The 22,446-nt window shown below is 41.2% G+C and overlaps 1 protein-coding gene across 2 annotated transcripts in view; it reads right to left on the bottom strand.

Annotated features, from left to right (window-relative positions):
• Positions 1-7,417: 7,417 nt before the first annotated feature.
• ERICH5 (glutamate rich 5) overlaps positions 7,418-22,446 on the bottom strand; it is a 47,432-nt gene continuing 32,403 nt past the window's right edge. Inside the window, exons 2-4 of one of the 2 annotated variants that reach the window (XM_029591771.1) lie at positions 15,553-15,783; positions 12,884-12,994; positions 7,418-7,853 (exon numbers count right to left, since the gene is read on the bottom strand). In XM_029591771.1, the coding sequence (XP_029447631.1) occupies positions 7,831-7,853; positions 12,884-12,994; positions 15,553-15,783 (365 nt within the window). In that variant the 3' untranslated portion in view covers positions 7,418-7,830. Of the gene's footprint in view, positions 7,854-12,883; positions 12,995-15,552; positions 15,787-22,446 lie in introns of both variants that reach the window. The other variant, XM_029591770.1, reaches the window with a different exon arrangement.

Below are 22,446 nucleotides of genomic sequence, written 5' to 3'. Positions count from 1 at the left end.
GTTCCTGCTGGTTCCTGGTTTCCGCTGTCTGTCTGCCTGCCTGTCTCGATCTTTGCCTGGTTTCCGGACTCCTGCTTGTCTCCAGCCTGCCTTGACTCCGGTCCGTGACTCCGACTCCTGCTTGTCTTCAGCCTGCCTTGACTCCGGTCCGTGACTCCGACTCCTGCTTGTCTCCAGCCTGCCTTGACTCCGGTCCGTGACTCAGACTCCTGCTTGCCCGCCGCCTGCCAAGACTCCGGTTCGTACCTTCCTCCTGGGTTTCGTCGTTTCCACCTAAGTCCCAGCGGTCCGGGTCCCTACGGGCTCCTCCTGGGGGGATCTCGGACTTCCAGGGTGAAGACTCCTAAGTCCTTGCGACCCGGGCTCCCACAGCTCCTCTGGAGGAGTCGCGGGTTTCCAGGTGAAGCTCCGTTTGCCCAGTGGGAGATCTGCCTCCCGACTGTTCCCTCGGCTCAGTCGGCCTAAGGATCCACTTCCGGATTTCGTCCATAACAATAATTGCTAAACCACTAGCTGACATCATTAATACTTCCTTAAACCAAGGTAGTTTGCCAGATAACAAAATGTGCAGTAATCAACCCATTTAAATGTATCAGATCCAGCTAGTTTTAGGCCCATCTCCAATCTGCCATTTCTATCTAAACTTATGGAAAAAGTGGTCAATCAACAACTTTCGGAACACTTAGAAAATCATAATATACTATACCCCTCCCAATTCAGTTTTCGAAAATTTTTTAGTACAGAAACCCTACTTGTCTCTCTCAAGGATACAGTTCTGAGAGGCTTAGACAATGGCCAGTCATACCTGCTAGTAATGCTCAATATATCCGCTGCTTTTGATACGGTCAACCACAACACTCTGCTAGATAGGCCAATTTCACTTACCCTATCAGATGTCACTTATCGATGGTTTGATTCATATCTAAAAAATAGGTTCTATTAAGTTAAAATGAGTATATTCGAATCAAAGCAGATAGGTCTGGTCCATGGCGTTCCCCAAGGATCCTCTTTATCCTCAACACTTTTTAACATATATGCATGCTCCCATTATGCAAGCTTTTAGCGGGACTAGGACTAACATTTTATTTATGCCGATGAAGTCCAAATTTTAATTCTGATCACTGACTACTGAATCTGCTTTAAAGCTATGGGAATTCTGTCTGCTATAAACTGATTCTTAGCTTAAATGAGCTTATCGTTAAACTCATCTAAAACAGAATTTCCCATTTTATGCCATTAACTAAACAAACCAATTTAGAAGTAAGAACAGTACAGACTAAATATTCCATTTCAAATGAAGTTAAAGATCTAGCCCATAACACAGAAACCCTTCTACTATCGATGACAGATACCATTCTCAAAGGCTTGGACCATGGAAACTCCTACTTGCTCGCCCTCCTAGACATCTCGGCAGCTTTCGACACCGTTAACCACCAAATCCTACTGACCTGCCTGGCAGAAATAGGCATTGCTGGCAACGCCCTCTCCTGGTTCTCCTCCTATCTTAACCAGAGAGTATATAGTAAAAATTGACAGAAACCAATCCTCACACATCCCAATCACACAAGGTGTCCCCCAAGGCTCCTCTCTATCGTCCACCTTGTTTAACATCTACCTCCTACCACTTTGTCAACTACTCTCCAACCTGGGATTGAAATTCTTCTTATACGCAGACGATGTGCAGATTCTCATACAGATCCAAAAATCCATTGATGAATCCATGCTCTTCTGGGAATCTTGCCTCTCCTCCATAACTTCTATGTTAGCTAACATCCACTTAGCCCTGAACGCAGCTAAAACGGAACTACTCTTCATCTCCAACCACCCTGATGGCACTTCCCACCATACACTACACAACACAACTAATACACCACACCAATTACGAGCAGTTAGAGACCTGGGTGTCATCTTAGACCATCAACTAAATTTCAAACCATACATCAACTCCCTCCTTAAAGGAGGTTTCTACAAACTAAATGTCCTCAGAAAACTCAAACCCTTACTACATGCTCAAGACTTCCGCACGGTAGTCCAGACCACTATGCTTGCAAAACTGGACTACTGCAACTCCCTGCTACTCAGCCTCCAGGCCTCCACCATCAAGCCACTCCAGATCCTCCAAAACTCCATGGCCAGAATCATAACAAATACTCGCAAGACGGACCACATCACTCCTATTTTAAAGGAACTGCACTGGCTACCTATCGCCTTCCGATCTCAATACAAAGCATTGACCATTCTTCATTGCTCATTACACAAATTCAACCACACCTGGGTCGAAGAAATGCCCCACTTCCGCACCTCAAACCACCCCACAAGAAGTGCCCATGCTGGCACCCTACACACCCCTTCCCTCAAGTCTGCACATCTGTCACTCACCAGAGAAAGGGCTATCTCCATAGCTGGTACCTCTCTCTGGAACTCCCTCCCCACCCCACTCCGTATAGAGCTGTCTCTCACCAAATTCAAAAAAGGAGTCAAAACTTGGCTCTTCAAGCAAGCCTACCCTGACACAAACATAACATAGACCTTAGATCCTCCACAGCCAGCCTCCGCACCTCCACCCCTGCGCCCCCCTCCTCACCTTTCCCTGAATCTTTAGCACGCTAATTTCCCTCCCTGAATCCAGCTTAAGTTAAGACATCAGTATAACATCTGTATAAAGTTCTTTCTCCACATCCCTGCCCTTTTGCTCTCCTAGCCTTTCAAATATCGACTGTACGAAGTTCTTTCCCCCCCCCCCCCCCACAACTCTGCCCTTTTGCTCTCCTAGCCCTTCAAATATCTGTTGTATAATGCCCCTTTTGTTTTTTTTCCCTTTTGAATTTACCTCTTTGTGTTATCAACGATTTGGTTTTTGTTCTCTGTATTTCCTCTTATCAGTTCTTTGTAAGCCGGCATGATGTGCCTTACGAATGATGGCATAGAAAAGCCATTAAATAAATAATAAAATAAATAGCGAACTAAACCTAAAGAAATTTATAAGTAATTTAAAGACTTATTTTAAATTACATGTCCTAAAAAAATTAAGACCCCTACTTCATATGAATGACTTCAGAATTGTACTCAAAGCCCTCATTTTCTCAAAAATTGATTACTGTAATGCCTTACTATTAGGCCTTCCGGCATCTTCCACCAGACCGCTCCAACTGCTGCAGAATGCAGCTGCCAGAGTACTAATTAAAACTAGGAAAGTTGATCATATAACACCTATTCTAAAGGAACTATACTGGCTACCAATAACATACAGAATCCATTTCAAAACTCTTTATCATTAATCCACAAGACACTTTACAATGACAAAGTAGAATGGCTTAACACTGCTCTCCATTTCCATACTCCATAGAGAATTACGCGCTCAGCAAGCAATGGCACCTTACCTATACCCTCTCCCAAATCAGCATACCTAAATACTGTAAGAGAGCTCGCTTTATCACTTGCAGGTCCCCAGCTATGGAACTCCTTGCCAGAGAGGACCTAAGATTAGAAGCAAATCCCCGAACGTTCAAGAAGGGAATAAAAACCTGGCTATTCCAGCAAGCTTATGCACAACTAAAGATGACAGCTCTAACTATTCTTTAATCTCAGATAATTTCTATTTTATTTATCTTTTTTAGTAATATCTGTCTTAGATGCTTTTAGAAAATTTATTTTTATTTCATTTTTTTTTAAATTATATATTTTACTGTATATTCTGAATTGTGCATTTTATATTATATTGTAATCCAATGTGATGTTTCCCACGAACTTCGATATATAAAAACAAATAAAATAATCCCTAACATTCTATTTGCTTTTTTGACCACCACAGCACACTGAGCCAACGATGTCAATGTATTATCCACTATGAAGCCTAGATCTCTTTACTGTGTGGTAATTCCTAATATGGAACCTAACATCATGTAAGTATAGCGAGTGTGATTTTTCCCTATATGCATCATCTTGAACTTGTCCACATTAAATTTCATCTGCTTATTTGGATGCTCAATCTTCCAGCCTCACAAGATCGTCCTGCAGTTTATCATGATCTGCTTGAGATTTAACTAATCTGCATAAGCGGAGACCCTGGCATGCCGCAAACGGAGCGCATCCAGCAGCATACACTCCACAGCGAAGATGAAGGCTCGGCGCGCTGTTCACGGCGAAAAGGGAAGGCCCCCGTGTGCCACAATTGGCGTGTCTGGGCCTTCATCTTCACCGCGAATGGAGCGTGTGCCACAGGACACACTCCGTTTGTAGCATGCCAGGGTCTCCACTTCTATTTTATGCTCAAGGCAAAAATGGAAGGCCCCCGTGTGCCGCGAAGAGTGCGCTGGGCCTTTATCTTCGCCGCGAACGGCACGGGTCCCGCGACAGAGAATGTGTGTCAGGGAGGCGATGCCGGTGAGAGAGAATGTGTATGTGTGTGTGTGTGTGTGTGTGTGGGGGGGGGGGTGACAGAGTATGGTAGGTAAGAGAGTGGGGGATGCTGGTGACAGAATGTGTGTACGAGAGAGGAGAGGGGGTGTGGGGGAGTGCGAGAGACAGCTTGGTTGGTAAGAGGGGGAGTGAGGGGGATGCTTGACTGTGGGTGAGAGAGAGAGAGAGAGAGAGAGAGAGACTATATGAGGGGATGTGAGTATGTGCGAGAGAGTGAGGGAGCCTGTATGAGGGTGTGTGTATGTGGAAGGGTCACTCTTACAGTGAATTTCTAGGGAAATTCTGCTCAAAATAAGAGCATATGTGCCAATAAAAAGGCTCGCCGCCCGCGCATAGAATGGTTACAGTTGCTAGTTACTTGTAATAGGTGTGAAATTTCATTTTTGAGTTCTTTCAGTACCCTGGGGTGTATACCATCTGGTCCAGATGATTTACTACTCTTCAGTTTGTCAATCTGGCCTACAACATCTTCCAGGTTCACTGTGATTTGGTTCAATTTGAATCGTCAACCTTGAAAACTGTCACCAGAATGGGTCTCCACCCAATATCCTCTTCAGTAAACACCGAAGCAAAGAATTTGTTTAGTCTTTTCACAATGGCCTTATCTTCCCTAATTGCTCCTGTAACCCCTCTATCATCTAAAGTTCAACCAACTCTGTTGCAGGCTTTCTGCTTCCAATATATTAAAGTTTTTATTATGAGTTTTTGCCTCTATGGCCAACTTTCCAAATTCTCTTTTAGCCTGTCTTATCAAGGTCTTACATTTAACTTGCCAATGCTTAATCTTATTTTCTTCTGATGGATCCTTCTTCTAATTTTTGAATGAAGAACTTTTGGCTAAAATAGCTTCCTTCACCTCACTTTTTAACCATGCCAGCAATCTCTTGGCTTTTCTTCCACCTTTCTTAATGTGTGGAATATACCTGCACTGCGCTTCAAAGTTGGTATTTTTTTTTTTTTTTTTACTATTTCTCTCATTTTATCAAAGTTTCCTTTTTAAAAGTTTAGTATTAGAGCCATGGATTTACTTACCTTCCCCCTTCCAGTAATTAATTCACATTTGATCCCTATGATATGATATGATCACCATTGTTGAGTGGCCCCACCACTTATCTCTCACCAAATCTCGTTCTCCATGAAGAATTAGATCTAAAATTGCTCCCTTTCTTGTCAGTTCCTGAAACAATTGCTCCATAAAACTGTCCTTTATTCCATCAAGGAATTTTCTCTCTCTAGCATGTCTTGATATATTTTTTTTACCTAGTCAATATTGGGTGTAAGTCCTCTTCAGAGCTTCCTGTGTTTTAACAAACTTTTTTTGGGAGGCTGCATTTTCCTCTATGCACTGCTTAGAGGAAAAAAAATCCCTGACCTGACACAATATATGGTAGAACAAGCAGTGTTTCCCTGGCTAGAGGCACCAAGCCATGCTGACTCCAGCCTTTTCAAAGTCTTTTTATCTTTATTTTATAGCTTCAACAAATAGACATTAGTAGGCTGCCTTTAGCTCAGGATAAGTGTACGCTCAATACTCATAGCTTCTTTACAGCTTCAGCATTTGGACAGTGATATTCCACAGGAGCTGCCTTCCTCCTTGAGACCTGGGCCTAGTCTGACTATCCCAACTCTTATTCCTTCCCTGCTGGGCCCCACCCACAAAACACTCTCTCTCAAGGGGAATTAAGGTGGACCAGGCCTCTAGCCTGGTCCTGAACAGGTTTAAGAGGGGAAATAGGAGCACTCGTTCAGAGTGGACAATTACTATTACAATATGGGTGGTGTAATTAATGCAGAGCTTTCTGTGCATCCACGTTTTTGACATGGCATGACATGAGAAGCTAATAGCAGGTCACAGAGCATACTTTCTGTTGTGTGTGTCTGTCTCTCTTTCTTTCAGTGGATGATATCAGAATCTTTTTAAAGGCCTCCATTCCTTCACTCTCAGGGAAAAACATCTTATATTTCAGAACATTTAGCATTTAATTGAAAGCACTGTGGCAGCCTTCTCACCACCCATCAAAAATGATTCATTTGTAAGTTGTTTCCATAACATTTGTACAGGTTGGGGCTAATTTTCAAAGCCAATTCTGTACATAAGACAAGGTTTATGCATGTACATGGCTTGTTAGAAAAATGGCCCAGTTTTTGAGCATAACTAGATTTCTTGTATTCTTATATGTAGTTGGACTTTTTTTTTTTTTTGGGGTGGGGGGGGGGGGGAAGAGGCTAGAGCTGAGTTTTTACACACATACTAGATTTTAAAAAGTAAAGGCCATAAATTAACATGCACAAGTTAAGTTCTGCAAAGAGCAGATGGAACTTTGTGCACTTTTATTTCGATTACTTTCAAAACAGAATTATGCACACAAATCCACTTTGAAAATTAGTGTGCGTTTTTGCCAACTTCTTTATGCAGGCTGTTTTGAAAATTACCTTTTCAATTTATTTTCATGGAATTTCCATTGGTAAAACAGTGTTTTACTTGTGGTAATGGCCTTTTACAAAATTATATGCCTGCTATGCATATATATATTATATTATATACCCATGCATATCACTTTCACATGTAAATTTATCAGACCGAAGAGGAGACATTCTCAAGGGCTGAGGTTTGCACTTCCATGCCTGCTTTTGCATTTTCAACAGTATGACAGTTACTTTAAAACGAGCATACGGACACCCATACATGTGCATGAGCGGACATATGCTGGAATTTTAAATCATGCATGCACTTGCAGTGGGATTTTAAATCATGCATGCAAGGAACAGCAGTGGGATTTGAACCCTGGTCTCCCTAACTCACAGACTGCTGCTCTAACCACTAGGTTACTCCTCCACTCCCAAAAAAAACAAACCAACCAATCTGCACCATAATTAGCAGGTATAATTGTGTGCAAGTAGTTTTTGTGGGATAATTTTTAAAAGGGAAAATATGCATTTACTTTTCCTTAGAAAACTGGTGGAAATCTATGTAGATAATTGCCTTAAATTTTATGCAGGTTGTCACAAAATTACTCCTTCCTTAAAATAAGCTTTTTTTTTTTTTTTTAAACCGATATTAATAAATCGAAAGACAGAAAAGTTGATATATTTTAGAATAAAGTACCAGAACAGTCAAAAAAAAAATCTGTTCCTCCTTAGGAGCTGTTGACAGAAGGCACACTATGGTAGGTCTCTACAAGGCTACCCAGTGCAGCTCGTTGTTGAAATCTTGGCAACATAATTTTGAGAATTTTTTTTTTTTTTTTTTTAACATGGTAAATTTCTATGATGCATCTGGTTGTTAATTCTCATATCCATTCTTCATTGCCTTTTGCATCCAATCTTGAGGTTTCCCAAATGTTACAAGAACATAGGTGATTCTCCAAACAGCAGCAAATAAAGATTGTCCTTGCAGGCAGCACTGAAAGATTACTCTTCATTATTTGTTGCCTCTGTCAAAGAAAAAAAAAAAGTAAACAAATCAGAGCAATTCATTTATTCTGTACAGATTAAGGCTTTAAAGAGAACCCTGAAGATTAAATCATATTAGTTTTCTCCGTATTATCTAGTGCACCTCGTGTGTCTGATAAAATGACCAGTACTGTTGAGCTTGCAGGAAAACAGTCCACTTGTACAATGCATTAATGCTGTCAACACGGACATAAAATTGAAGGAATGTCAAATAAGCTGCTTCTTTCCTAATAAAGGCCAGTCAAAATCATAGAAACAGCAGTGGTTCCAGAGGCTTGGAAAAGGCAGACACCGGCCCCCTTCATAGAAGAGGAAAAATGGAGGATGTTGGTAATTATAGGCCAGCTACTCAGATCATATTGGTAGGTAAATTAATGGCATCACTTTGAAAACAAGGGATAATGGAGTATCTTGAATATATCGGCTTGCAGGACCTGAGGCAGCAGTTTTTACCAGAAGAAGAAGATCATGTGAAACAAATCTGATCAATTTCTTTAATTGGGTGAACAAAAAAAAATTAGATCAGGGAATGAGCACTGGATTGCTATAATTGGAAGTCAGTAAAGGTTTTGATACTGACCCACACAGGAGGTTCATATATAAAACTGTGGGTAATTCCCAAGCTGGTGGACTGGGTTAGAAACTGGTGATAAATTCCAGAGGGCAAGAGTCAATAAAGTTCACTCCAAGGACAGAGAGTACCTCAGAAACAAGTCCTGGGGCTGGTTCTGTTCAATATTTTCTTACATACTAAAGGAGTTAATAGGAAAAGTTTGTCTTTTTGCAGATGATATTAAGATCTGCAATAGAGTGAGCATTTCTGATGGAGGAGAAAAAAAAAAGATGAGTGATCCAAGACAGCATCAGGAGTGGTCAGCTAATATTCAGGGTATTAAAGGGTAGCATCATGCACATGGCATGCAAAAGTCCAAGGAGCAGGGTGTTAGGCAGCACCCCTAGTGTTCCCCTATTTACTTATGCAGAAACAGGCTAGGCAGCTGGTCTACCTTAAATCCTTTAAGAAGAGTAGGCTCTATGGGCGGGATCCTGCAGGGCACGTGGGACTCTGAGGTGTAACTAGAGACTGGGAAATAAAAGCTAGGATCCAGATGGGCATAACCAGACCAGGCAGAGGCCTCTAGGAGGAAGGCAGCTCCTGTAACATAGCCCTGTCTAAACACTGAGCTGAGACGATGCTGAATTGCGAGAACTGAGGGAAGCAATACTGAACTGTAAGCAGAGAGTGTACTCTGTTCTGAAGGGACATGTGTTGTGCATGTGTGAAGCTGTAATAAAGACATGCTGTTTTAAGAAAGGCTAGAATCAGAATAGTTTGTCTCCAGGTCTGTGGGACTCACCGCTTGTTCCCACAGAGGGGAGTGGGTTACTGATATGCACCAGACAGACATAAGATTTCAGGGTGATTACATCTACTGATCTCAAGGCTGCAAAACAGAGCAACAAGGCAGTGGCCAAAGCCTGAGGAATGTTATAGTGAACAGAGAGAGTTATAAAAAGTAGGGGAAAAAGGTACTAATTTAAGACCTTATTTGCCATATTGCACTCCATTCCAGAGGCTGTATCTCCAATAGAAACAGGCCAGAAAAGGGTCACCAAAATGGTGCTGTCTGCACCATAAGCCCTATGAAATGAGAATTAAGGACCTAAAGATGTACACTCTAGAGGAGAGGAGATTGAATGTCATCATCATATCCTCCTAACACCTCATAGGTAAATAATAGTAAGCCAATATTTTTCAGTGGAAAGTCACAGAAGAAAAAGGTCAGACAGAGTTAAATTTGAAAGCATTTCTTCACAGAAAAGGTAATGGATGCATGGAACAGCCTCTTCCCCCCTTGCTCAGTAGAGCTAATGGAAGTATAACCAGTAACAGAATTCAGAAAGAATGGGATAGGCACAGAGGCTCCTAGGTTGTGAAGAAGTGACAGGAAAGCTGGAGATCGTGTAGGAGTATATGACACTGGAAAAGGAAGAAGACTGGTCAGCCTAGATGGTTTACACATTCCTGGTCTGCCATCATATTTTCTATTTCTATCTTTAATGTTGCTCTGTTTTCCCCACTGTTTATACTTCTCTACTCTTCTGTGACCTCATGAATTCTGGTACTATTTTTGCTCCTACCATTTTCACTGGGAGCCAGTCCTTTTCTGTGAAGCAATTTGTTTATTTCTGAATTAATTATTCTCTAGCTTCTACCATTCATTTTTTGACACAGAATGCTTTTTATTTTTTCCATCTAATCTTCTGTATAGGCTTTTTGGAAGACATTGCTCTTTTATTCAAATCTGCATGGCTCTGCATTTTTTTTTTTTTTTTTTTTTTTTTTTAAGTACCACTTCTTGAAGGATGCACCTGCATGTACTCCATATCGGCTTCCACATTGCTCTTTCAGGCATCCCTTGACCTCCTTTAAAAATTTAAAACAGAGCTCACCAGGCAGCGTTTTCTGCTTTGCTAGTTGCTTCCACAGTGCTGCATATGTCGTGTAGCGCTATAGAAATGTTAATTAGTAGCATCACTTACTGGTCTCCGAGTCACAAGCAGTGCCATGTTCTCTTTTTTCCTTCAGATGATTTGCACACCCAGATTTTCAGATTCTCTTTGTGCTTGTAGTAAACTGCATTATACTTGGCCCTTTTACCACAGAGGAGACATTTTTCTTCCTTTATGGCAGTGGATTAGGCAGAATTGAATTTTTTGGGGGGGCCCAATGTTAACAGGGGTGGGCCATAGTCATACAGATCTAGGCCCTAACTAATTGTACTCTTTTTGATAAATAATGGCTTGAGTGCATCTGACAATGATAATGTCTTAAAAATCCATTGCAGATGCATGCTGAGTAGTCTGCAACAGCCATCATACATGACTGACATTTAAAAAAAAAAAAATTCTATTACTTCAAATACTTACCAATATTAAAAATGCCTTATTAATCTGTACTATTTTATATTTATTGCACTTTATAAATACATAAGAACATGCCATACTGGGTCAGACGAAGGGTCCATCAAGTCCAGCATCCCGTTTCCAACAGTGGCCAATCCAGGCCATAAGAACCTGGCAAGTACCCAAAAACTAAGTCTATTCCATGTTACCATTGCTAGTAATAGCAGTGGCTATTTTCTAAGTCAACTTAATTTATAGCAGGTAATGGACTTCTCCTCCAAGAACTTATCAATCCTTTTTTAAACACAGCTATACTAGCTGCACTAACCACATCCTCTGGCAACAAATTCCAGAGTTTAATTGTGCATTGAGTAAAAAAGAACTTTCTCCGATTAGTTTAAATGTACCACATGCTAACTTCATGGAGTGCCTCCTACTCTATTATCCGAAAGAATAAATAACAGATTCACATCTACCCGTTCTAGACCTCTCATGATTTTAAACACCTCTATCATATCCCCCCCTCAGCCATCTCTTCTCAAAGCTGAAAAGTCCTAACCTCTTTAGTCTTTCCTCATAGGGGAGCTGTTCCATTCCCCTTATTTTGGTAGCCCTTCTCTGTACCTTCTCCATCGCAATTATATCTTTTTGAGATGCGGCAACCAGAATTGTACACAGTATTCAAGGTGCGGTCTCACCATGGAGCGATACAGAGGCATTATGACATTTTCCGTTTTATTCACCATTCCCTTTCTAATAATTCCTAACATTCTGTTTGCTTTGACTAACGCAGCACACTGAACTGATGATTTCAATGTGTTATCTACTATGACGCCTAGATCTCTTTCTTGGGTTGTAGCACCTAATATGGAACCTAACAATTTGTTTCTCACTTTAGTCCACAAGGTTTTGAAAGAGTTAAACAATTAGAAATTTATCACAGCACTTAATTCTTTTGTCAATTTTACTATTCAAACCAATATTAACACAATTGTTTATTTGCCTTTTCACTGACACGTCAACCATATGCTACTCAAGAGTTTCTCCTTACAGGATTTTCACTGAGAAAGAAACCCTGAAGAAACCAACTTAAGGAGCATTTCAAAATATTTCTCATGCTCCTATTGGCTCATTCCCCTGAGGTGATCCTTCAGTTGACATAACATGTTGGGATTTGAGGTGTTCTTGCCAAGAGATTAATGTATTAATATTTCTTGTTGAACCTCATTTGATGTGTCTCTCTGACACTTACTACATTAATACCAGAATGAGTAATCTGATTGTACTTCCAAACTTATTTGATGTATTTATACTTTATTTCTTGTATTTTCAAATTTAGGAGCCAATGTACTAAGGTGCACCAACATTAGCCATTAGCACAAGAAACACAGTGTTCTGCACAATAATAGCCAAAGTTAATGACATGCAAATGAGTAAAACGGTAAAGTACGTGCATATTTACAGACAGGATTACAAAAAAAACAAAAACACAAAAAACAAGCCTTAACTACACTTCCAAGATTTAGTTAAATTATTTGCAATGGACTATGAAGAAGTTTGCATGTGGTAATAGGTAATAATGAAACGTAGAACTATGTGAAATAGCTTATCTCATTAGCACAGGTTTTGCATTAAAACTATCACAAGCTACTTTATGCACATTAAACAGCTCTGTTAACATGCATAAACTAGCTTGCACTTGCTAATTGTGCTTTTAACACACAAATGCTTGATAATAGCGTTACTGGACTTTAATACATTGGTTTCTTAGTAACAATTATTTTAATTTTTTGTAATCAGACGTTTTTCTCGAAGGAAACTGCATTATATATATATATATATATATATATATATATATATATATATATATATATATCTCATCATCTCCTTACAAAAGCAAATCTCTGTACGATGTTAACAGTATAACAGCAGTATGAAAACTCAGCAGTGCTACAAGGACTCAACATCTCTTCCAAAAATCCCCAGTACCCTCCATGCTACCATGTGGAGAATGATGATGAAAGATCCATTTGTTATAACAAGCACAGTGTCTCAGTCTCCAGAGTAACAAGTCATGCAACCATTCAGGCCTCTATCAGCATACCTATCTCTGTCACTGCAGGATCCACAGCTTCTCCGGTTTCCTCTTTTGTTTCAGACCCTTCACTTACTGTTTCACTGCGCATCTCGGTTTCCACCTTTTCTCTCATCTCACCTGGAAAGGATAACCATGAAATTCAGATTAGGATGTACTTAAATGGCAGTAATTAGCCAAATTTAGTTCAACATGAATGATCCCATGCCAACCAATAGACTAGTATGTGTGAGATCTATGCAAACCAGCAGCAGTTCAATGTGTCTGCTGCTTAGAGGTGTTAAACTATAACACATTCTTGTTTTAATAAGATCCTCTTCCTCAAACACCAGTCTTTGGTAGCAGACCAGCAGGTTTACTTCTCTTTCTGGGTCTGTTTAATACAGAAACACAAAAAATGACATCAAATAAAGGATCAAAAAGCCCATTTGGTTTGCCTATTCTTGATGCAGTACCACAGAGACTACCTGACCTGAAGCTTTACCCTCATATCTAAGGATCCTTTGTGCTTATTCCATGCTTTCTTGAGTTTTGTTTTGACCTCCACTGAGAGGCTGTGTAGTACCATGAGCAGTTGGTGACTGGCCAGAGAACAGACTCTGGCTGTTTTCTCATAAGCTTTTTATTAATCACAGAAAAAATATAACATAAGCAGCTCTGCTTACCTTAGCCGTTCTCAAACAAAAAGATGGCAGTAATTATCTTCCCTAGGCTCCTTTTCTTCTCTGGGGCTCTCTTGTTCTTCCCGGGCTTAACTTCTTATCCCCTTCTAAGGAGAATGCCTCAGAGTGGAACTCCCTTCCTGCCTGTGGCTTAAGGTGGATCATGCTAAATGCCTGGTCTCTGGCCTTTAAGGAAGGTCTTATATACACTCCTTCACCTACAGCATGACCTTGTCTGCCATTAAGTGGGATAACTGCTGGGGAAAATAAATCAAACTTCCTATATTCTTTTCCTATCCTAAAACTGGGACCGACTCTCTGCGCTATGGAGGGTAGGATTGGTATGGGGGTCCTCTAGGTCAGACAGTACCTTCGCCTCCCCCATTGGTACATGCCTCTGGCCCAACTCAAGTGAACTAGCTTCAAGTGAAGTTTAAGTATTCTAGTGTTACCCTCCCCCACCCTTTTTTGGGAATCAGCTAGGGGCTCTTAGAACATGCTTGGTTCCTTCCAATACATGTTACCATGCAAAGTGAAAACAGTAAAATTCCTGGCAGTCTTTAGACACTGAAACCTCTCAGATTTTCTTCTCTGATGCTGTCTCTGTGGTCTAGATATCAGACTCCATGCAGTATACTTTTGCAGCATCCTGTGGAGAGGCTTCCAAAAGATGTTTTTATGCAATCTAGGCTGGCTGTAAGTTGGCGGGGTCTCAAACTGGGGATAATCTCATCCCAGAACCATAGGGTACGGAAGCTTGGGAAGTATGCCCACGTCTACATAGGCTGACCTGACTGGTTGGGTACTGTTGCTGGTCACCATGAATGTAGGCGAGTGTCACCTTCTTCCACACACCTATTCTGGGCTAGATCTTTATGGTTGAGAGTCTTTCCGCATCCTGAACCAACTAGGGCTTGGATGGAAATCTCATTCAGCTCAACTGAGATCACAAAGTCTGAAAGTCCCCCACATGGCCCCCCCCCCCACCCAATTACAGTTTTGCATCTTTGCAAAAATTATGTGCCCGCCTGCACTCCCACTCTTCATGCTCAAGTTGGGGGCAGTCTGACAACATGCTCTCTCTCATTCCACAATGGGAGCTTGCCTGCAGGACTTGCTCCGCTTTGATTTTAACAGTTCCCATAAAAGGTTCAATATTTCCTTCCTTTGTTGGACTGTACTCCCCCTTGCGGAGCTCTACTAACTTGCACTCCCATTCTAGATCCTTAAGCCATGGGCAATCCTCAACAGCATGATCTCCTGCCACATAGTAGGCAGGACTTGCTCCACTTTAACTTTACCGCTTCCTACAAAGGGTTTTTGTTTTCTTCTTTATCATAAGGGCAACAACCTTCCTCATGTATATTCTCAGCACAAAGTGAGAAAAAGGAAAAAAAAAAGTGTCTGGACTGTCGCTAAGCAACAGTCCAGACACTTGCATGTCCAGACACCTGCATGGACACTCAGGTGGACAGATACCTCAGAGACTTCATTCCTCCTCCAAATCTGTGGTTGTCTCTGCTTTGAAGGTCCTCCCTTGTCAGTGTTAATCTCTAATGCTGGCTGTATTACCAGGTTGACATCCATGACTTTGCTAGTTTGGTATTGACAATAGAGATGTGATTCGGCCGAATCTTTGGTTTGGCCTTAGTTATTGGCCTGCTGCGGGAAATTTAGTTTCCCACGGTTCGGGCTGATTTTTTTCGGCTGCCCAAACCAAACACAAACACCCCCCCCCCCCAACCCTTAAGATTTAATTAATTACAATCCCCCACCCTCCTGACCCCATTGGTCGGCCTCTGTCACATGGTAGGAGCAATGAATGGCCCGCACCATTTTTTAAGCCTTAAAATATTTTTATGATGCTGGTCCAGTTAATGTTTTACTTAATGAGGGACTTTAACATAAAAAAAAACAAAAACAGAAGATAAGCTCCGAGCACAGGAAGAGATTGTCCCTTGTCTAATGACTTGCAACTATTAGACAATTTTAGATGAACACTAGTGCATACCTCACCTTTGTTGGCTGGATCCTCTTCCTTGTCCTGCACATTTCTGGCACTCTCTGATGGAAGGCTGAGAACAGCTTTGACTGCTGCCGCCAAAGACTCTGCCTTCCCGCCTGCTGCCTCTTCAGTGACCGAACTCACACAGCCTGCTGTCACCCGCACGGCTGCACTCTGATTCTTTTCTCCTGCCTCATCCATTGGTTCTAACTCCATCTGGTCAGAAAGAGTTTGGTTGTCATCTGCTACTTGGTCAGGATACAGAGTAAAATGAAAAAGAGAAGAAAAAACAAGATGGTGTGAATTACTGATGTTTGCAAACACATCAGAAGTACCGAGATGAGGATATTTTATATACCATCAACCGTTTGCACATTGTATCGGTTTACATATAACTTAGAACTATGATAGCTTGGGTATCATTTAGGCATGGCCTTTACAAAGAACAAGGAATACATGAGAACAGTTAAAAATTAAACGAGGGTGCAGCTTAACTGGGTACGGGGGTTTAAATAAAAGTTAAGATCAGAAGAGACTATGTACAACTTTAGGGTACATGTTCATTGTAATCAGAGAGTTTTGAGGGGGGAAAGGGGAGATATTTACTTCATGAATTTCTTTCATGAAGGTCGGTATATAAAAATAAAGTACGGTGATACTAATTAAGTGGAGGAAATTTATACGAGGTTCAAATATATACAACAACAATCCAGAATTCGAAAAGTTGGAAAAGGTCGGGTAGACTTCAGCAGTTCTTCGCAGTTATCCATCATTATGTAGCAAGATATTTAGCAATTAGTCACAGAAAGGGTAGCGAGAGATGGAAATGCTTGTAGGAAAAGCCAGGTTTTAAGTTTTTTTTTAAATTTGGGTGTAGAGGTTTCAGTGCATAGGTCTGGGGCATGGAGTTCCAAAGGGTGGGGCCAGCAATTGAAAAAGCTCTGTTTGTTGTGGAGATGAGTTTGGTGGATTTGATCGAGGGAGTGCGGAGAATTCCTTGGAGGGTGGAATGGGTTGGTCTTGTGGAGGTGCGAGGAAGGAGTGGAGGGTTGATCCAGTGGGAGTGCTCATTAGTAATACTTTTGTGAATGAGGGAAAGAGTTTTATATATGATTCGCAACTGTATTGGTAGCCAATGTAGTTTAGAGTTGGAGTAATGTGGTCCTTTTTTGAATTCGTGAGGATACGTGCTGCGGCATTCTGTAGGAGTTGTAATGGTTTGGTGTGGGTAGCAGGGAGGTCAAGTAGAAGAGCGTTACAGTAGTCTATTTTAGAAAAGATAGACTGCAGTACTGTACGGAAGTCAGTGAAATATAGCAGGGGCCTGAGTTTTTTTTTTTAATGGTTTGTAGCTTAAAGTAGCAGTCGCTAAAGGTGAGCTGGTTGCCAATCAGAACACCCAGGCTTCGCGTGTGGGCGGGGAAGGTAGAGGATGAGAAGGAGGGGGGAATAGAGGGTGATGGGTGTTTGTTGGAGATGAGGAGTTCAGTTTGAGGGTTGAGAGCCAAGTGCATGCTGGTGAGAAGATGGTTGATAGAGGAAAGGCATGCTTCCCAATTTTGGAGAGCGGTTAAGAAGGGAATCTGTGAAAGGGAAAAGAATTTGCACGTCATTTGCGTAGATGAAGTGTTTGATACCAAGGTTGGTAAGGAGAGTGGTGAGAGGGAGCATGTAAATGTTAAACAGAGTAGAAGAGAGAGAGGAGCCTTGGGGAACACCACAGTCAAGGCTGACTGGGTAGGATTCTTTGTTATCAGTGATGACAGTGTAGTGACGATTTTGTAGGTATGATTTTATCCAGGAGAGAGCAGTATCAGAGATTCCAATACTGATGAGGATGTTGATAAGGATGTTGTGATTAACAGTATCGAAAGCTGCGGAGATGTCCAACATGGCAATGAGGTAGGAATTGCCAGCGTCTATTCCTTTAATTATAATATCTGTTAGGGAGAGGAGTAGGGTTTTAGTACTAAGGTGTTTCCGGAAACCATATTGTGTGGAGGGAAGGATATTGTGTTGTTCAAGATAGTCAGATAGGCGAGAGTTAACTAGTTTTTCAAGGACTTTGGAAAGGAAAGGAGATTGGAAATGGGTCTGAAATTGGATAAGTTAGCGGGATCGAGGCTGGGTTTTTTTGAGGATAGGCTTGACCACAGCTTGTTTTAGAATGTTGGGGACCGTGCCTTGTTCTATGGAATGGTTGAGAATTTTAGAAAGAGGTTTAGCTATAGTTTTCAGAATGGATAGGAGGAGTTTGGTAGGTATAGTTTCAAAGGGATGGGAGGAGGGTCTCATCTTTTTTAAGATGTTTTCTATTTCAAGGGAGGAGGAGAGTTTAAAGGATGAGAGTGAGGCTGAAGTGTTGGTGATGGGAAGAGTTACATTGTCAGTGTTTAGAGAGAATTGTGCAGTGAGTGAAGACACTTTGTTTTGAAAGAAAAGTGCCAATTCATTACAACATTTTTGTGAAGTGGGTTCGGTGAGGTTAGAAATCATAGAAAAAGAGGGCCTTGGCATTGTATTGGAAGTGGTGAATTTTTTTTTGCATAATATTCTCGTTTGGTTTTCAGAATGGCTTTCCTGTAATCGTGCATGAGTTGATAGTAGGCATGTGCATTCATTTAAACTGGAAGTGCAAAATGCAACAAATAAGGCCAATTTCCTTCATTCGGTGGCCCCGAACCAAATTGGAGGCCCTCCAAATGAAATGAACCTTATTTGTTCCATTCATTTTAAACTAATATATCAGGCCTAAGTCTATGCCTGAAGCCAGGGCCTTGTCTAGGGCATAGGCCAAGGTCCAAAACAGAGGCTGATGCTGGGGCCTTGGCTGAGATCCCCAAAAATTAAAAAAAAAAAAAAAAAGCTTACCTGATCTGTTGGGTATCTGACGAAGGCAGAGTCCCGATGCCGGGGCCTCGGCCCGAACCTAGAACCAATGCTGCGACCTGACCCAGAGGATGGGTCCAGACACTGAAGTCTTGGCCCGGACCCAGGCGCAATGCTGCAACTCAACCTGGAAGCTGGGTCCCAACTCTGGGGCCTTGGCCCAGACCCAGGCTTACTGCCGCAACCCTGCCCAGAGGCCATTTTCATATACGGCATTGCCATACATCAAAACAATGCCGTCCACTGCGGGGGGGAAATTAACTCTGGTGTGACCCAGGGACAAATGTCAATTGTCATTCAAGCACTGAAGAAAGAAATGCCAGAAGAGGAGCATCGAGCCCCAGCAACAGGCCTGGGTCAAGGCCCTGGAATTGGGACCGGGCTCCAGCATAGATCGAAGCCTCGGCATTGTGTAGGTCGAGGTTGCAGCAACTTACTGGGGCTTCGGCCTGGGCCTTGCATAGGCCAAGGTTGCGGCGACCAATCATGTCCTTGGCCTATGCGCAAGGCCAAGGCTTCGGCCTATGTTTTGCTAGAAGATCCCCATTGAATTGGGTAAGTGGGGGCAGAAGGGGAGGGCCCTGTTTTTATTTTTTGTTCCTTTAAACAAACATTTGATTTCTTATTTCACAGAAATAGAATCAAACATTCCACAAACCAAAATTTGTGCGCAGGTTGTAAAATATAGTAGTAAATATGCACAAGTATATGGGCACATACAAGCAGTTTTGAAAGTTATCCTCAAGTTTTTAACTGAAAATTCACAAATTTAGGATAACCTCAACTTTAGCCCCTAAATTTAGGACCATTTACCTAGATTTAGAACCCTAAATTAGATGTCTATTTCTGAAAAACAAATGCTATGCTCCTAACTTTGTTTTTCTGCCCTAACTCTGCCATCATAGCAACCCAAATAAAACTAGGAGCCTATTTTTAGGCACGTAGCCCTAGTAAATTTTCAAAGGCCACTGTCTCCTGGATAACTCTTCGCTCTTACTCACACATCCACAACAATGCAATAAGCCACCAAGGGGGTCAGGGGTCAACTGGCAGGGAGGAGGACAATCCTCCATGATTCCAAACTCCTGGGGGTAGGTACCTTGTACCATCTCTCACAACCAGTCTCTCTCCAATTTGTATTCATATAGGTGGATCTCTCGGTTCAGCAGGCTAGTTCTGAGGTAGAAAAATAGCAAGCAGGGGCTTTGAGTGGTGTTCAACAAAAATAGTTTACTGTAACTTAAAAACGGTAAAATCAAAAAATAAAAAGCATGATGGTAACTCCTAAAAAATCAATCACTACTATTATACCCTCACCAATTACTCACAGAAGCTATATTTACCACAAGGATAGTATCCAAACATCATCTAACCCCCGATACTCATTATCATATCGGGGGTTAGATGATGTTTGAATATGTTTGGAAACTATCCTTGTGGTAAATATAGCTTCTGTGAGTAATTGGTGAGGGTATATTAGTGGTGATTGATTTTTTAGGGGGTATTAAAAGAGGTTTGTTGAAGTCAATGCATTGGATTTTCATGTTCCAGCATTAAACCTATGCATTGGACTTTTGAGTTTGGGAAGTGTTGAGTAATAAACATCACATTTGCTTATGATGCGCCATCCGTGGCCCTAGCCGACATGTCATGATGTGGTTGTACGTGCGTAGGGAGGGGTGAGCGCCATGACCACACGCCATTAGGCGGTAGCCGCTTTAGAAAATCCTTAGAACATAAGAACATAAGAAAATGCCATACTGTGTCAGACCAAGGGTCCATCAAGCCCAGCATCCTGTTTCCAACAGTGGCCAATCCAGGCCATAAGAACCTGGCAAGTACCCAAAAACTAAGTCTATTCCATGTTACCATTGCTAATGGCAGTGGCTATTCTCTAAGTGAACTTAATAGCAGGTAATGGACTTCTCCTCCAAGAACTTATCCAATCCTTTTTTAAACACAGCTATACTAACTGCACTAACCACATCCTCTGGCAACAAATTCCAGAGTTTAATTGTGCATTGAGTAAAAAAGAATTTTCTCCGATTAGTTTTAAATGTGCCCCCTAGTCTTTCTACTATCTGAAAGAGTAAATAACTGATTCACATCTACCCGTTCTAGACCTCTCATGATTTTAAACACCTCTATCATATCCCCCCTCAGTAGTCTCTTCTCCATGCTGAAAAGTCCTAACCTCTTTAGTCTTTCCTCATAGGGGAGATGTTCCATTCCCCTTATTTTGATAGCCCTTCTCTGTACCTTCTCCATCGCAATTATATCTTTTTTGAGATGTGGCGACCAGAATTGTACACAGTATTCAGGTGCGGTCTCACCATGGAGCGATACAGAGGCATTATGACATTTTCCGTTTTATTCACCATTCCCTTTCTAATAATTCCCAACATTGTGTTTGCTTTTTTGACAGCCGCAGCACACTGAACAGACAATTTCAATGGGTTATCCACTATGACACCTAGATCTCTTTCTTGGGTTGTAGCACCTAATATGGAGCCCAACATTGTGTAATTATAGCATGGGTTATTTTTCCCTATATGCATCACCTTGCACTTATCCACATTAAATTTCATCTGCCATTTGGATGCCCAATTTTCCTTAAATAATGAATTAAGTACCAATAACTGATTCAGAGACTCTATCGTTTGCATGAGTGGTGAGCGTTAAAAGGTAAAGATAATCCATACAAAGAAATGTTTAGAAGGTATGAAGGTGGTTTGAAATTGAGAAATTTGATCTGGTTTATTATTGTGTCTGGTAGTATGATGGGGGCATGTGATAAGTGAGGTTTAATGTTTGTAGTTTTGTTCCATATGAAGAAGTGTTTAGAAGGTATTATGGTGGCTTAAAATTGGGATATTTGAACTGGTTTATCATCATGCCTGGAAATATGGTGGGGGGCATGTGAAAAGTGATGTTTAGCGTTTGTATTTTTGTTTCCGGCTTTGATGACGCATTCGGAATAGACAATCACTTTTGTATGGATATAAGCTGCTTTGGGAAAGTTGAGAAACTTTTGATGGCTACGTTTGGCTTGGTCTGGGAATAATTGGATTGAAGACGTTATTGGTAAAAACTATTATTAAATATTTATTGTAGGTAAATGTGTCCTGTAGATTTTTATATGGATTTCACCTATGGTGAATGTTTTTTGGGTTTGTTTTCTCAGTGGTTAATTTCCCCCTGAGGAAGCAGATGATTGGGAAACAAGGGCTGCTTGTTGGGAGTCGAACCACAACGATAGCATGCCCGGAAGGGAGCAAAAGGCTGAACAACAACATGATGAAACGTTTCCCAGAAGTGAAGTGACAAATACAGAGATGTTCGCCATTTAAAGGTTAAGAAATTGAAGTTATTATATAATCATATTTCAGTGCCATAAAATGTATAAAAAAAGATAGGCAAAAGCCACGCATAGAGTTGTAAGTGGCAATTTATAAGCCACAGGGGGCACTGTTATATGATTTCATACATGTTTGTTGGAATTTACTGATGTATAGGCTGTATGGCCTTGGCTAACTATATTTCTGTATTTGGTGTGATTTTTTAAGGTATGGATGTGAGAGTGTATGTGTATTTTAGGACATATTTCCAGAATTATTTATAGTGTTGCATTAACAAACAGTGTTCTTTTCTCTTAAACACGTGTATTACATCATCACAAACAATATAGCCGACAAATACTGCCCACTAATAACCAAAGAAGTAAACCCGTCCCGTCCCTTAAAAAAAACATGGTACTCTTCTGAATTAAAAAAAAACCCAAACCTAAAACGCACCCTAAGAAACGTAGAAAAAAAAATGGCAGAACAACCCCACTCTCAGCCTACTAACCACATACAAAACCACTCTACACAATTACAGAACTACTATTCTTAAAACCAAATGCGATTTTTACTCCAAGAAAATTCATGATTTCCAATTCAACGCCAAAACCCTTTTCTCTTATGTAGCCGACCTAACTAATCACAAAATAAAGGAGAGAGGAGAATCAACTCACT

The sequence above is a fragment of the Rhinatrema bivittatum genome, chromosome 2, assembly GCF_901001135.1.
Source record: "Rhinatrema bivittatum chromosome 2, aRhiBiv1.1, whole genome shotgun sequence".
NCBI classification, from domain to species: Eukaryota; Metazoa; Chordata; class Amphibia; order Gymnophiona; family Rhinatrematidae; genus Rhinatrema; species Rhinatrema bivittatum.
The sequence above is the reverse complement of the archived record's forward strand: the minus strand, read 5'-3'. Positions and strand labels throughout refer to the sequence as shown.